Source organism: Phyllobates terribilis, unplaced genomic scaffold (assembly GCF_046119375.1).
Source record: "Phyllobates terribilis strain yellow unplaced genomic scaffold, ASM4611937v1 Scaffold_5__5_contigs__length_657084704, whole genome shotgun sequence".
NCBI classification, from domain to species: domain Eukaryota; kingdom Metazoa; phylum Chordata; class Amphibia; order Anura; family Dendrobatidae; genus Phyllobates; species Phyllobates terribilis.
Window position 1 is genome coordinate 97,721,308 of NW_027362765.1, and position 16,959 is coordinate 97,738,266.

Genomic DNA, 16,959 nt, shown 5'->3' on the forward strand with positions numbered 1-16,959 from the left:
GCATGGACAGGTGTGTCCTCTGAGTCTCGTTCAATAGTCTGCAATGTCACGCTAATGAGACAAGAGCGCCTTCTTCACCAGGATGTTGTGGTAAAAACAAAAATTTTATCTAAACATCATCATCCCTATTAATATGTAACACTCAGCTGGCAATAATCCATCCATGCAAATGGCATTTTAACAATGGAGGAAGAATTTTTGTACAAAGTTTCACCAGTCTCTACTTAATGAAAATCCGCAGATCTCCTTGGCAACACGTCCTCAGATCTTTACGTAAAATACAATACAGCGCACATTTCACCCCTCCTCGCATGCCAGTCCATGAGTCTGGGGGGCCACCCAGCTCATCTCCATGCAGCAGGATTAAAAAGACTTAATTTCACCGTTGTAAACTCATCTCCCAAAGAGTTTTCCTCCGACAAAAAACACAGAAACGCGTTTCCCTGGTTTTATTAATATTTAATGAATGTTCCTCCAATAATTCCCATACATTCCTATAGGACGCAACCTCCTCCTCGTCTCGTGGTGTTAAAATAAATAGGTGAAAACGTCATATTGTCCTACTCACAATGCACGGTGCAAAGAAAAAAATATATACTTGTGTATATATTATATAGGTCATTCCAAAGTCAGAGCGCCACCGCAACCTCCTTCCAGATGCCGGGAGTATGTCGCCGTTTGGTTGAAACCATCTGCATTTTCTTGTGGACGCTGGAGAACCGTCCAGTCTTTTCATTTTTTGTTTTTGTATTTTTTAAAAAAAAAAAAAAAAACAGAGATTTTAGTTAAAATAGTGTAAACAACAATAAGCTCAGTCTAGAAAGAAAAAAAAAAAAAAGAGGATTTGGTGACATAGTGCAAAGTGACTGGGAGCCTCGGGCCATACTGAATGAATAGGTGACTCAGCCAAAGCTCTGACAGATAGTTATGGTACACAGGAGGTTAAAAAAAATTGACGTCACCAAAATAGGAATAATAATATGTATGATACTGGGCTCCGATATTGCATGGTCATCCATTAGTGATCCTTGGAGCTTTAAAACACTCACCCAGCTGTATAGAAAATCTGTAGTTAAAATGGACTCATTGGCCGAGGGCGCCCAGCTGGCTGGCCGAGGATCCTCTTTAGTCTGAGACACACCGTGTTAATATAACACCATTGGTCATAAAATGTATCTTACTGGTCAATGCTCCCATTATTATAACTGAAGCCCCCTGGATGGACCCCCCATCCTATTACCCCCACAAATGAAAATGTGGCAGCTATATGTAAGCAGTGATAAAACGCCTTCCTCAATACAAAGACTCCCTTCCCCGTTCCCCTGTAAAAATGAATTACAAGGATAAAAGGGAGCTCGAAGATGAGTGATGTCGGCCTCGTGAATAAGAAACTGCTGGTTTGTTTAAAGCCTCCTCAACCATCGAGGCGGATTCTGAGGTTGTATGAGCAGAGGCTGCAAGACAACATTATCAAAAACTTAAGTGATTCTTCTGGGAGGTGCCCTTTTACTGGAATCATTTACCCAAAAATCACCTGAGGCCCTCCACAGCACGTCAAAGATCAGCGGCAGGAATATGGGCATGTTCACACGTAGTTGCTTTGAAGTTTTTTTTTTCTTGCGAGAAATACAGACTATGGCCAGAAAACCGCAGAGGAAACTGCTTGCGTTTTTTTTTTCGGTGCTAAGCCACTTTGATCTCAAAAGGGCAAAAAAGGAATTGACATGCAGTGCTTTTTTCAAAAAACAAACCACAGGTCAAAAAATTGCAAGGAAATAAAAACGCACCGTGTGACTGAGATTCTAAAAAATTTCATTCATTTTTCTGCTACTATAAAACACTGTTTTTTCAAGCACAAAAAAAAAGCATTGCATGTGAACAAGCCCAAATCATCAGTAGCACAAATTAGGATTCAAACCAGGAAACACTTAAAATATTCCTGCCCGCTATGTCAAATTTCAGGTGGTCGTATACTAAGTCCTCCCCACTTGCCTCTGATTGAATGCTTAAAAAAAAATCAAACACAAAATAAGTATAAGAATTAGATGGCAGGAGACGGGGAATCTTCATATAGTTCTGTCATTGGTTCATTAACTTATTCCATTCAGAGAGGTCTTCAGGTTCTAAGAAGCAGCATTCGAATGACATTATCAATCATCACCAAGTAAGGTCAAGAGTCTTGTCCAAAAAGCAGGAAGATTAGGAACGGAAGCTAAGAGTCCATTCCCTGTGTCTCTCTTCCAGTGGCTATCTCACTCGCTTCTCCACCGAATATATAGACATGTAGTAATCGTTGCTGCCGACAGCTAAGTGAGGCTACGGGGGCGAGAAAAAGAGGATTAGATATAGTCAATAACATAATACTAAAGAACGATGAGAACAACAAAGCCAAGTTCAGTTATGTCCTTTATGAGTTAGTGGTTTTATGATTTTGGACCCTTTCTGAAAGCTCGTCGCTCTCTAACTACAACTACACCCTCTCACCAAATGCCAAGGAAAGTGGGTGCATTATCAGAGCAGAGTTTGGTGCTGATGACAAGGCATGCAGCAGTGTGGCCACCGGAAAGAGATGAGATTCGGGTTTTGGTGCAGAGATCAGTCACATTGCTTCCCTTTACTGGGTAAACACAATCCTTGCCTACAGTCGTGTTCAAAAATAATAGCAGTGTGTTCAAAAACATGAGTTAAGCACACAATCTTTATACTAGTTTTTATTTCCATGCATTGGGAACATTGCACACTGTTTTCTATTTCAAAACATGAAGAGAAATGTATATAATTTTTAACTACTTTACAGAAAATAACAAAAAATGAACATTGGGTTGTTCTAAAAAATAGCAGTGTCTGCATTTGTCTTTACAAACTCACAATATGTCTTTTTTTGAGGATTTAGCATTCCTTTGAATCACTAACCTAATATGTAGTTCTATACCCACAGTTTTTTTTAGAACTGCTTCACATCAATGTTGTATAGAGTCAACCAGCTTCTGGCACCTGTCAACTGTTATTCCAGCCCAGGATGCTTTGACTACATCCCACAATTTTTTGGCATTTGTTGGTTTTGCCTCAGAAACTGTATTTTTGATGTCACCCCACAAGTGTTCTATCAGATTAAGGTCCGGGGATTGGGCTGGCCACTCCATAACCTCAATTTTGTTGGACTGGAACCAAGATTTTACTCTTACTGGTGTGTTTAGGGTCATTGTCTTGTTGAAACACCAATTTCAAGGGCATATCCTCTTCAGCGTAAGGAAAGATGACTTCTTCAAGTGTTTTAATATATGCAAACTGGTCCCTGGTATGCGGTAAATAGGTCCGGCACCATAGTAAGAGAAACATGCCCATATCATGATGCTTGCACCACCATGCTTCACTGTCTTCAGAGTGTACTGTGGCTTGAATGCAGAGTTCGGGGGTCGTCTGACAAATTGTCTGCGGCCCTTGGACTCAAAAAGAACAATTTTATTTTCATCAGTCCACAAAATGTTTCTCCATTTCTCTTTAGGCCAGTTGATGTGTTCTTTGGCAAATTGTATCCGCTTCAGTACATGTCCCAGTGGGACTTTGCAGGGACTTCTTGCTAAGAGATTAGCTTCACACAGGCGTCTTCTCACTGTCACAGTACTCCCAGGTAACTTGAGATGGTCTTTGATCATCATTTGAGCTGATCATTGGCTGAGCCTTTGCCATTCTGGCTATTCTTCGATCCATTCGAATTGTAGTCTTCCATTTCTTCCATGTCTCTCTGGTTTTGCTTTCCATTTTAAAGCATTGGAGATCATTTTATCTGAACAGCCTATCATTGTCTGCACTTCTATATAAGTTTTACCCTCTCCAATGAACTTTAATCAAAGTACGCTGTTCTTCTGAACAATGTATCAAACGACCCATATTTCTCAGGCTTTCAAGGAGAAATGCATGTACAACGCGTGCTGGCTTCACTCCTAAATAAGGGCCACCGGATTCACACCTGTTTCTTCACAGAATGATTGACCTCACTAATTGAACTCCCCACTACTATTATTTTTGAACACCCCCCTTTCAATTAATTATTCAAATACACAGATTCAAAAACATGAACAATGGGATAAAAAAGCAGCAGTACTTTAAAAATATGTACTGATTTTTATTGGGTACATAATATAAAATGTACATATAGGACAGACACTAGAGGGAATTGTACAGATGGAACAGTATGCTAGAGGGTACGGTTACATATGCCAATAAAAAGGGGTGGGGGAAATAGAGTTATATCATGCTGGTAACATAGAATCAAAAAATTGCACAATGCCCTGTGGCCAAATTAATATGCTATTATTTGGCCACAGGGCATTGTGCATATGTAACCCTACCCTCTAGCATACTGTTCCATCTGTACTATTCCCTCTAGTGTCTGTCCTATATGTACATTTTATATTATGTACCCTATAAAAATCATTACATATTTTTCAAGTACTGTTGTTTTTTTTTCCTATGGTTCATTATTTGGTCTGCAGCTTTAGTGCCGTGGTGGCCCCGCGTTCTAGACAGATGGGGTGGCATCCAATTGTGCTGTTATTGTATGGCAATTTTTTGTTGTATAAGACTCAAAAACTTGCAGATCATGAATGCCGAGTCTGTTGGTTTTCTTAGAATCTACTGCACCAACTGGTAAATTGTTTGACATGTGGTAATATAATTTATTCCAAAAACAGTGATTAATCTGCTTAGTCATATTGGACTGCTATTATTTTGAACACCACTGTATATGATCAGTTCTAAAAGCTATGGAAATCGGGATGAGGAATGGCCTTTCCATCTCCGCTTTCTTAATTTCACTGCTAGCAAGTTGTAAAAGGGTAGGGCATTAGGGGGAGATTTCGACAACAGAGAAGCCTAACATCTTTAAAAGAACCTAGGAATACTTAAATCCTCTAAGCACTTTATGTGCCGGAGATTCTTCAAACATAGTCACTCTCATAGTCTCTCAAAAAACACAATTTTAATACAGAAATTGGAAATATTCTTCCCACCTTCTATCTGTACAGGAAGTCAAAAAGTGCAGACCCAAAAAGGACACAATAGCATAGTACTGCTAAATCAGTGTGCCATCCCCTGAAGAAGCCGAAGTTGGTGAAACTTGAGTCTGGCTGGATATGCAAAATCATATGCTGGATTTTAACTGATGTAAGTAGAATAAAAGTATCTGCATGGAAGCATACTTAATTTAGCAGAACTTTACTATTGTGTCCTTTTTGGGCTTGATTTTTTCATACATTCAATATCAGGGAAAAGCTATGAAGGCTGTTCCTAATTCCATTAGTGAAGTTGGTGCTATACAAGCGATGAACAATATATAGTGGATTTTTTTCTGGACCTAATTTTTACAATTCTGCCCAAACCAAGCCTCTCCCTACAAAAACATCTACACGCTCGGCTGAACTGGGTGTCTATATGTGTGGAGGAATAGCAGTTGGCTGATTGAAGAAGATCGATGGTCAAAGGGTTGAAAACAACTTATTAAAATGTTTGTATCATGAATATATGGATTATGACCAGAAGAAAAAGTTTATCAGTGTTAGAAATATCTTCTTGACCTAGGCCACTTTCAGCCACAAGCAGACCATTGCTGGAGACACTTACCCAGTAGGGATGGAAAGCCAAGCAGCTGATGGCCCCAATTCTTTGGCCCATGAATCCGTCATAGTATTTGATGTTACTAATCTGCTCTCCACCTCCGTTGTAGATGGCAATAAACTGGTTCATAGAACCGCTGAAAGAAGAGAGGGAACCATCAGACTGGCATATCACACAGGCACAGGACAGGTTATGGATCCGCAGAATGTGACATACCCAGCAAACAGGTTGGCCAGTGGATGGTAGTCAAGAGCAGTCAGTCCTTTGACAATCTGTAGCGTGTTTATCGATTCCGTTAGCCTGGGGTCGAAGCTTCGCACGTCGCCGTTGACACTGGGTATAGAAAAGATTGGATTTTATACCGTAAGAAATTAAAAAAAGGTGTGACTATCAAAAGAAACCAAAAAAATGGATCTTGTACCTGACGCTCAAGATGTTTCCTTGCGCATGTGTTTCGATATGGGTTTTTACCACCCAAGACGTGTGCTCACGATAGGTCATGACACGGCTGAAGACATAGGGAAAGGGGTTGTCAGACAACTGCGGCAGTAAAGTCATAGCAAGCAGTTAGAAAAAAAAAAGTTCAGATTAATTTTTCCTAGAAACAGCGCCACACTGTACCGTAGGCTGTGGCTGGTATTACACTCAGTCCAAGGTGGATTTAGTCTAGTATCTAGTATTACGGTGGACACTTACCGCATCTAGTCACCATTCCCATATTTGCATTAAGTATGGCAATGGGAATAATCAGCTGTCAACTAATTATGGCGCAGCTTATCTCCATGCTAACCCTTTCATGACCGGACAATTCTCCGTTTGTGTTTTAATTCACGTTTCCAAGAACCCTACATTTTATTGCTGTTTTTTTTGCGGGACAAGTTGCAGTTTGGAACGACTTCATTTCAACATATAATGTAAAATTGTAAATGGGGTGAAATAAAAAAAAAAAGTAATTCAACCATTGTTTTTTGGTGTTATATTTTTACACTGTTCATTGTGCAATAAAAATGAACTGGCAACATGAATCTTAAGGTCAGTACAATTATGGTGAAAGCAAACCTTTCGGCTATGTTCACATGTTGAGTTTTTGCAGCATTTTTTTCTGCTGGCAAAAGCTGCCCTCTTTTTTTTTTTTTTACTGTGCTTTGCTGCGGATTATATGTGTGCTTCATCTACAGTACAAGTGTAATAAAGTTAGTTTTACTCACCAAAAATGCTGCAAAAACGTAGAAAAAAAAAAGTGTGCGCTGCGTTTTTTTGCACTTTCTTGTTGCTTTCTATGGGTGAAAAAATGCTGCACAAACTGAAAGAAGTGACATGCTGCAGAGTTAAAAAAAAGCTGAAAGAAGTGACATGCTGCAGAGTTAAAAACCGCTGAAAGAAGTGACATGCTGCAGAGTTAAAAACCGCTGAAAGAAGTGACATGCTGCAGAGTTAAAAACCGCTGAAAGAAGTGACATGCTGCAGAGTTAAAAAACGCTGAAAGAAGTGACATGCTGCAGAGTTAAAAACCGCTAAAAGAAGTGAGATGCTGCAGAGTTAAAAAACGCTGAAAGAAGTGACATGCTGCAGAGTTAAAAACCGCTGAAAGAAGTGACATGCTGCAGAGTTAAAAAACGCTGAAAGAAGTGACATGCTGCAGATTTAAAAACCGCTGAAAGAAGTGACATGCTGCAGAGTTAAAAACCGCTGAAAGAAGTGAGATGCTGCAGAGTTAAAAAACGCTGAAAGAAGTGACATGCTGCAGAGTTAAAAAACGCTGAAAGAAGTGACATGCTGCAGAGTTAAAAAACGCTGAAAGAAGTGACATGCTGCAGAGTTAAAAAACGCTGAAAGAAGTGACATGCTGCAGAGTTAAAAAACGCTGAAAGAAGTGACATGCTGCAGATTTAAAAAACGCTGAAAGAAGTGACATGCTGCAGAGTTAAAAAACGCTGAAAGAAGTGACATGCTGCAGAGTTAAAAAACGCTGAAAGAAGTGACATGCTGCAGAGTTAAAAAACGCTGAAAGAAGTGACATGCTGCAGTTAAAAACCGCTGAAAGAAGTGACATGCTGCAGAGTTAAAAAACGCTGAAAGAAGTGACATGCTGCAGTTAAAAAACGCTGAAAGAAGTGACATGCTGCAGAGTTAAAAAACGCTGAAAGAAGTGACATGCTGCAGAGTTAAAAAACGCTGAAAGAAGTGACATGCTGCAGAGTTAAAAAACGCTGAAAGAAGTGACATGCTGCAGAGTTAAAAAACGCTGAAAGAAGTGACATGCTGCAGAGTTAAAAAACGCTGAAAGAAGTGACATGCTGCAGAGTTAAAAAACGCTGAAAGAAGTGACATGCTGCAGAGTTAAAAAACGCTGAAAGAAGTGACATGCTGCAGAGTTAAAAAACGCTGAAAGAAGTGACATGCTGCAGAGTTAAAAAACGCTGAAAGAAGTGACATGCTGCAGAGTTAAAAAACGCTGAAAGAAGTGACATGCTGCAGAGTTAAAAACCGCTGAAAGAAGTGACATGCTGCAGAGTTAAAAAACGCTGAAAGAAGTGACATGCTGCAGAGTTAAAAACCGCTGAAAGAATTGACATGCTGCAGATTTAAAAAACGCTGAAAGAAGTGACATGCTGCAGAGTTAAAAAACGCTGAAAGAAGTGACATGCTGCAGAGTTAAAAAACGCTGCAGTTTTCCAATTCAGTCAGGAAAAGAAAACAAGCGTGTGCCAGAGATTTCTGAAATCTTTTGCTGGTACTGTAAGAAAGAACTTTTAATTTGCATAAAAAAGCGCTGGAAAAGATGCTGGAAAAAGGCAATGTGTGAACATAGCTATAAGGTTTCTTTAATATTTTAGTGGTTAAAAAAAATCATGAACTTTGTAAAAAAACAACAACAAACAAATATTTGTTTTGTGTCGCCATTTTCTGAGAACTGTAAAAAAAAATTTCTATCAATAAATGGAGTCGAGCTGATCATATTATTGATGCCATTTTTGGGCTATAAAAGACGTTTTGATTGCTTTTTAATGCATTTTTTAGGGGGGATGCGGTAATAAAAAAAAACAGCAATCTGACTTTTTCTTTCCAGTTTTTAACATAAGGTTTAAAGAATTTTATATTTTGATAGATCTAAGTTTTATGGATGGTTTTTAGTCAGGAAGGGGTTAACAGGATGCTATAGTCCCTATATTTCCGTCACGGGGGCATTTATTTTGACATCTAAAGGACAGTACCAATCGTTCTGTGACATCCTGCGATCAAAGATCCGAACCGTGCCGTCCCCCAGGCCGGCCACAATGAGGGAGCGATTGGAGTCACACGATAGGCTGGTCACACAGCTGTCTGCTCCGGTGGGAATGTCCTGAGGAGAGATTATATACAGTCAGGGTGGATGGTATATAAAGTAATCACAATATCGTCCCTATATTGTAAAAATCTCATCAGATGAAGACTTAAATCCGGATGGCTAGATATTTGCATCTCCATGTCTTATCCTTATTAGCAGCCACCATACTTTATACTTCCACACTATCAGCTCTTGGAACAACATGTGAAACAATGCTATTGGTCAATGGGATTTTTGGATTATAGGGGACCGGATTAAAGGAATTATGGAAACATTGAGTTTTTCAGCACTCAGTCACTAACCTGCACTTTCATCTCTCGGTCAGTGTCCCATATTCGGATGACGCGGACGTCCCCGGACGCGACAAGTAATCCCGTCTCTTGCTCCCAGTCTACTACCATGCCGGCCCCTGAAAAGGCAGGATGTTAACATGGGAAATTGTATCTCATGCACAGGTTAAATGCAGAGAGCAGATCCCCCCCGGGGCCCGAACACTGGAACGGAAGGGCCCGGACACTGGGACCCAGTAATAAAATACAAGGGGTCATCAATTACATGGAACCCATTAAAAAGGAGGGTCTCTGATGCATTAGTGCTGGATCCCCTAGAGAAAACAGTTTTTTATAATGCCAACCTACGACTTTCTTACCTCAAAACTGAGGTGAAAAGTTTCTTGAGTGACTCGTAGGAGTATTGTGGTCAGCAAAGCCTCCAGAAAATATAATTTTTTCAGCCGTAATTTAATATGCAATGTGTTGAAAACAGGCTACTTACATCTGGAAACCATCAACAAGATGCTGTTGATGGATCTTGTATTCTGAGCTTTTGTCTTTAGTACAATTATGTACAGTGCATGTTAGGAATTCGTACATTGTGTGTTTATGCGTTCATGATCTGGCCAAAGATTATAATAATATCCAACAGCAGCAGCAAATCTGCATACTGATGGTTTCCATGTACAAGTAGGAAAAATTGAACACACAACGTGATAACAAAGTTCATTTTCTCCCAGCTCTCCTTACCTCCTTGCTTACTACGGTCAAGGTATATGGAGACTCGTCGTGCCAGGCCTCCTTTTAAAGGAAAGAATTTTTTTTTTATTTATGCATCACATAATTCCTATGCCAGGCTCCTTCCCATCCTAAATGTAGTGCCATCCGGGCGTTACCTCGTGTACTCGGCAGCATGTCGGACAACCCCTGCCAAGCGGTGACCATCTCAGGATTCTTCTCTAGATCAGCAAAGTTCTTCCATACTCGTATGGCGCCATCATCTGTTGGCACAAGTAAATAAATCGTTGCGGCTTCCTCCATCTCTATGGACGCTCAGGATGGCGGATCCTGGATGATAACCTCCTGGCTCCTTACCTGTGGCGGTGAGCAGCAGCGAGCAGTCCTGGCCATTCAGATATTCCATAGCTGTAATCCGGGTGTAGCGCGGGTTACCATTGTGGAAGTAATCCAGCTTCTCATTTTTCTCCCAATCCCAGAAGCTGCAATCAATACATTGAACAAGGATAATAAGGAGAAAAAAAAATCATATATGTAGGTATATACCCTCCTTACATAGAGGTTAGACTAGGAAAACCTTCTTTAAGGGCAGTCTGCCACGGCAAAATGATGTTGTAACGTTAGTACATTCCCGTGTAGGGCAGCTAAGAAGAATCATGCCATTCGTTCTAAAATCCATGGACTACATTCCAAGAAAACCATTCATTATGCAGATTACGTCTTCAGTGCTCCTTGGACAGGTGGCCGTGTGTTTCAGAGCCCCTTCTACCAGTCAGTCATGCCAGCTCCACCCCAGCTTGCTCAATTGAAGGCTTGGTTTCACTTGGGTTGGGCAAGTACTGCACCGAATGAAGTACCATGCATATGCACAAAATGTGCCAACACCGGGGCGGCCAGCAAAACGCGCCAACACAGGGGCGGCCAGCAAAACGCGCCAACACCGGGGCGGCCAGCAAAACGCGCCAACACCGGGGCGGCCAGCAAAACGCGCCAACACCGCGGCGGCCAGCAAAACGCGCCAACACCGCGGCGGCCAGCAAAACGCGCCAACACCGCGGCGGCCAGCAAAACGCGCCAACACCGGGGCGGCCAGCAAAACGCGCCAACACCGGGGCGGCCAGCAAAACGCGCCAACACCGGGGCGGCCAGCAAAACGCGCCAACACCGGGGCGGCCAGCAAAACGCGCCAACACCGGGGCGGCCAGCAAAACGCGCCAACACCGGGGCGGCCAGCAAAACGCGCCAACATCGGGGCGGCCAGCAAAATGCGCCAACACTGGGCGGCCAGCAAAATGCGCCAACACTGGGGCGGCCTGCAAAATACGCTAATATGGTGGGATTTCAGTAAAGGAAGCAAATGAAGTTAATCAAGGGAGTGGTAGGAGCTGGCCAGACTGACTGACAGAAGCTGCTCTAGGCCGGGAGGCCCTGCCCACTGTGAACCAAGCATCTAATTTGCATAATGCTTTAAAGGAGGTTTTCTTGAAATCTACCTTAGATTTTGGAAGTACAAGGTATAATTCCTCTAAGGGTGAGCAAGGTATAGATGTGGTTGACAACTGGTCTTGTGCGGCACATTTCTGTAACGGGAGGTGAATGGTACTGATGACATTACTTCGGCAATAACCTGCCAGGATGTGCACGATACCTGCCAAACAATATCTGACATCTTTGGACATGTATGTCCTGAGACTTCGCTGTTTGCCCTCCACATGGACCCATGAATTTGTCCCACATCTGCCTCTTCCGCTCACTGTCTTACCAGATACTGTCCTTGTCTGCAACAGCGATGCAGGACGTAAAGGGATGAAACTTCACCACGGAGGGAACTCCCGGATTGCGGTTAATGAAGATCTGTTCGTCCATCTTAGTGATGCCTAGTAAATAAGACAAAACTAAGTGATTACAAAAAGTTAATTTCCTGAAGGCAAACTCCTTCCTTCCTGCCTTCATCTGCTGGGACTCTCCGGCTCCACACAGACCCAAGGCCAGAGCTGCCCCCACCGGCTGCATCTCTCCATCGCACACATATTAATAAATGGAGCTGGCTGCGGGAGGATGGATATTGATCCGGGACTGGACACTTGTCAGCTCAGATTAACTGCGCTCGGCAGGACAGGCGCCGTGTTAATACAGTCACAGACACTTAAAATCTCACCTCGACACACCGGAAAGAAGAATCTAATACTGCAGGTGTAATCCAGTCCTCATGGCCAGGAATCCGGGAAGGTAGAGAGACAGGAGGGAGGTGCAGGAGACGGGGTTCATGGCTGTCAGACAGCAGGGAGTGAGCACAGCTCAAGATGTCAGGGTCCTCACCTTTCTGTATGAGGCAATGTGCTTCATTCCTGACCCTGGCATTCCTCAGGAATCGCCACTCCCGTTCCTTACGGACCTGGCTCTCCTCATCATGTTCTTCAGGCACCTGGGTGGACACAGGGTAACCGCAAGAGTCAGTCCAAACCCTCTCGAGTGACAGCAGCAGCATCAAAACTCAATTACCATAGACGAATCCATCATTACCTTACTCCTAATTTCATTATGGACTCCAATCTCAATACATTATTATTGCAACATGCAAGCAAAACCGTTCACAAGCTGCAAACCATGTTAGCACTACTGGGGGGGGGGCTACATACAGTATGAACATCTCCTAGCACAGTGTCGCACAAGTAAGGTTTCTTTCATAGCTGTCATCTCGTGCTACTCCTCTCAGTAGTATGCAGGGGATAAAGGCGGGCGCTGGCAAGGGGAAGACAAGCGGGCGCCGGCACCGGGAAGACAGGGGGGCGCCTGCAGGCTGAGGAGAGTCTAATGGTCGGCTGCCTCCCACTATTTCCTACAAGGCTCATCTTCATTTACAGGTCTCAGCTCATCGAGGACAAAGTAGTCTTCTTTTGGCCTTTATTTCCAAAATGGCAGTCTATGGGTGATGCATACTACTGTACAGGAGCTGGCATGGGGAAGACACACGGGCGCCGGCAGGCTGACGAGAGTCTAATGGTCGGCTGCCTTCCAAAATTTCTTACAAAGCTCATCTTCGTTTATAGGTCTCAGCTCATGGAGGACAAAGTAGTCTCCTTTTGGCCTCTATTTCTAAAACAGCAGTCTATGGGTGATACATACTACTGTATCCTTTTATAGTAATTTTCATTAGTTTGTATACTTCGGTAATCTACATCCAGCAATCCTCCTGATGTATACTACTGACGGACACTGCAGAATGACCCTAAACATAAACCACTCTCTTCTGGTGATGAACCGCAGCTATAACTGTATCCATTACCTTCATAACTGGCTGAGCAAAGTACTTGGCGTTCCAGTCACAGAAGCCAGTCTGCAGTGACCCCGAGAGGAAACCCTTGTGGACAATGACGTCGTCTCCGTCTTCAGCAGTCTGGAAAAGAGGTCAGCGTTATGGACGCCCCCAGGACATATCTGTATTCTTACGTCATTTTGGAGAGTACGTTATTACATGACAAACTGATACTTTTCTCGGTAATCACACTCGCTACAGAATCTGCACTTCTGGGAGGGTGGATGGAGCAGATATCGCAGCACTGTGCCAAACAGCGGCACCAGCGGAGCTATCACTAGTGGTAACACTCATCTTGTACGGTTTACATCCACTCATGGCAGTGGGCAGAGCTTTAACGACGCTGTGGTTATTAAAAATCTTCAATGTTGCATTCTTAATTCTGGGTCATCGATTTTGTAATGCATGTGATGTCATCATGCCACCCTGTGAGTTCAGAGCCAGGCTGCAGGCAAACAGCACAATTTCAGGGCTCTGGGAAAGCTGTCGGTAGCTGCGATGGTGGCACAGCTCTATATGTACATCATCATGTCAGCAGACATAAGTCCCATGATTACGGCACAAGCATTTAGGGGGTTTCTGATCCCTTCTCGGATATACCAGATGTGACCCGAGCTTTGCACATGACGTTGGATTTGCTCCGGTAATACGCACGTGCTGTTTTTCAGCTCTATAAGTCAGGACCAATGCGGTGTGTGCATACAATGCGAATACTTACAGAGCAGGCCGCGTATCAAATATTCATGAGCAGCAGCCGGCTTTACAGAAGCCCGGGGAGCCGTCAGCCCGGCATGTGGAGATGAGTAAGTGAGAAGTACGGCTGCGTCATGTGAAAGATGAGCTGCTCCGAGGCTCCATCTCATATATGTACAGACGTGTATTGGATAATGCGCCCATCAGGGCATCCCCAAGTGCTACAGCCACATTTACTGGGCAGCATCAAAGTAGTGCCATCGGGCATCCATGGCCTTCAATGCAATGCATGATCGTGACCCCAGATCCAGAGCCGCTCTGACACCTTCTCCATGATAACAATTTGCCCTGACCAGGACCAGGTTGTCCTGTTATGTGGAAAGACGTTTCCAAGCACAGAACTTCTGGGTATTACCTGTTCCGGGCCTTTGTCAAACATCTTGCGGGTTCGGGGGAACTGATGAGAATGTGGGGTGTACTGGACGCTGACATTTCCCCCAACGTTGGCAGGCCGGGTAGAAGGTAACTCCCTGTTGACTGCTGCTTTAGGGACATCATTGGTAAGACTTGAGCTGCTGGCGCTTGGAGTTGGAGGTGATCCCCTAAAGTAGAAATATCACATTAATTATTCCTGTCAGAAAAGATAATCACCTGCACCCGAAAATATGAAGACAGGACAGGGGTGAGAACCGGCAGAAGCTGCGCGACTTCTTACCCAACTTGGTGGATGTGCATCCCCTTGTTAGTAGGGCTGGCCGGAGCAGACTGTGTGAGGGAGGCAGCATCCAAAATGCGCTGGGGGCGGGTGCTCATGGTGGCCTGGAAAAGCAAAACGGGTGAGCACGAGAAAATTATATAAGAGTCATCCTTGTAGCCTGATCATATGCTACCACCCAGGAATCCGTCCGCCCACACTGCCACCCGGGAATGCACCCGTTCACGCTGACACCCAGGAAGCCACCCGCCCACGCTGCCATCAACCTGCTCACGCTGTCATCAAGGAATCAGCCCGCCCACGCTGTCATCAAGGAATCAGCCCGCCCACGCTGTCATCAAGGAATCAACCCGCCCGCCCACCCTGGCACCCAGGAATCCACCCGCCCACCCTGGCACCCACCCAGGAATCCATCCGCCCACCCTGGCACCCAGGAATCCACCCGCCCACACTGCCACCCAGGAATCCACCCGCCCACGCTGCCACCCAGAAATCCACCCGCCCACGTTGCCATCAAGGTATCCACCGCCTCACACTGCCATCAAGGTATCCACCGCCTCACACTGCCATCAAGGTATCCACCGCCTCACACTGCCATCAAGGTATCCACCGCCTCACACTGCCATCAAGGTATCCACCGCCTCACACTGCCATCAAGGTATCCACCGCCTCACACTGCCATCAAGGTATCCACCGCCTCACACTGCCATCAAGGTATCCACCGCCTCACACTGCCATCAAGGTATCCACCGCCTCACACTGCCATCAAGGTATCCACCGCCTCACACTGCCACCCAGGAATCCATCCACCCATGCTGCCACCCAGGAATCCATCCACCCACGCTGCCACCCAAAAATCCATATAACAGGCACTGAGGGAGTTCCTGGGGCTGGCAGAATATGGGGACATTATAGTCTGACACGCTGGCAGACAGTTTTTGGCAGCAGCCAAGCTATAAGAAATAAGGCTGACAGATACGGAGATACCCTACAATACTACTGCAGTAAAGCAACATGCTGCGAGAACATTTCACTGACCAACCGGACCCTGAATCCTTTTTTCAATGTTTTTTTAATGCCTCAAGAGGATGGTCCCTAATGAGTGGTTTCCATCACAGCATTGGATACGACCCTCGCTTTTATTACTCAGAGAACAGCGGGAGTGGAGGGCGCTTTAATGAATGGAGAATTTTCAGCCACTGGTAAGACGGTCTTCATTAACAGTTTCATTACTGGAATCCATATAAATAGCAGGAAAACCAGGAAGTTATTATCAAGGTGAAAGTAAATGTGTGCACCATGGGGTGGATAGAAATAGGGAGTCCAATCCAACTGCAATTTCAAGAGTTAAAAAACAGGGCAACTCCTCCAATGCAGGGAAGCAGCTGCAGAGGAGAACAGAGGAACGTGTGGGCAGAGGAAGCCCAGGAATCCCCTGCAGGATTCACTCTCGCTGACACGGTTTGGCAGAGATATATTCCTACTGAATATCAATGCTGGTCCCTGGAGACGAGCTCTGCACCACTGCGTGCGGTATACGGGAAGGAGATGCAGAACAATGGGAATCCCCACCATGCTGCACCGTCCTCTATCACTACCGGACTGACATTGCACGGACATCGCAGAGAAGGAGCATGATCTGCAGCCATCAGTGATTCCCACACTGACCCCTGATGTTTGGAGATTTCCATCACTTGGAAGCCACGACACGTGCCACTAATATATAGGAATTGCAATGAACTGCCATGAGGTCTACATATGGTGGTCTCCTAAATGTACTCCTCAATGGCACTGCTGATATGAAATTGACGGTGTCCTCCTAGAATCATCGGGACAGCGTTTCCCTTTGTGACGGAAATCTGAAGAGTCAAAAGCATCAGGTCATGTACACACAGGTTGGATTTGCTGCAGATGATCATTTTTGCAGGAAATCTGGAGGTAAATCCGCAGAATTGTGCAGATTTGCTTCGGATTTTTCATCGGTTTAAAATCTGCATCTGTGGATTTCGCAGTGATTCTGCTCCATGTATTTCTGATTTGACTGGGAAGTCAATGGTTAATATCTTCAATGAATCAGTGCTCGGTCCCCTACCCCTATCAACTCGACAAGCTGCAGATACATAAATCCACAAAGCAGGTCAAATTTCATGTGGAAGAGATTTGTGAGGTCGCTTGCACCAGCCGGCTGCTGTTACCTGCTGTGGATTTTACCTGTGCAAATCTGCATGTATAATCCGCATAATTTTCGGCCTGTGAGAACTTATCCTTAATGGTTACGTTC

The 16,959-nt window shown here is 44.3% G+C and overlaps 1 protein-coding gene across 3 annotated transcripts in view; it reads right to left on the reverse strand.

Annotated features, from left to right (window-relative positions):
• Positions 1-766: 766 nt before the first annotated feature.
• RPTOR (regulatory associated protein of MTOR complex 1) overlaps positions 767-16,959 on the reverse strand; it is a 274,050-nt gene continuing 257,857 nt past the window's right edge. For all 3 annotated transcript variants that reach the window (XM_073682602.1, XM_073682601.1, XM_073682600.1), the window contains 14 exons: positions 14,679-14,782; positions 14,379-14,565; positions 13,241-13,351; positions 12,274-12,379; positions 11,717-11,831; positions 10,312-10,436; positions 10,113-10,217; positions 9,967-10,017; positions 9,247-9,353; positions 8,832-8,959; positions 6,038-6,124; positions 5,833-5,949; positions 5,623-5,752; positions 767-2,316 (listed from right to left, as the gene is read on the reverse strand). In XM_073682602.1, coding sequence (XP_073538703.1) covers positions 2,248-2,316; positions 5,623-5,752; positions 5,833-5,949; positions 6,038-6,124; positions 8,832-8,959; positions 9,247-9,353; positions 9,967-10,017; positions 10,113-10,217; positions 10,312-10,436; positions 11,717-11,831; positions 12,274-12,379; positions 13,241-13,351; positions 14,379-14,565; positions 14,679-14,782 — 1,542 coding nt within the window. In that variant the 3' untranslated portion in view covers positions 767-2,247. The remainder of the gene's footprint in view (positions 2,317-5,622; positions 5,753-5,832; positions 5,950-6,037; positions 6,125-8,831; positions 8,960-9,246; positions 9,354-9,966; positions 10,018-10,112; positions 10,218-10,311; positions 10,437-11,716; positions 11,832-12,273; positions 12,380-13,240; positions 13,352-14,378; positions 14,566-14,678; positions 14,783-16,959) is intronic.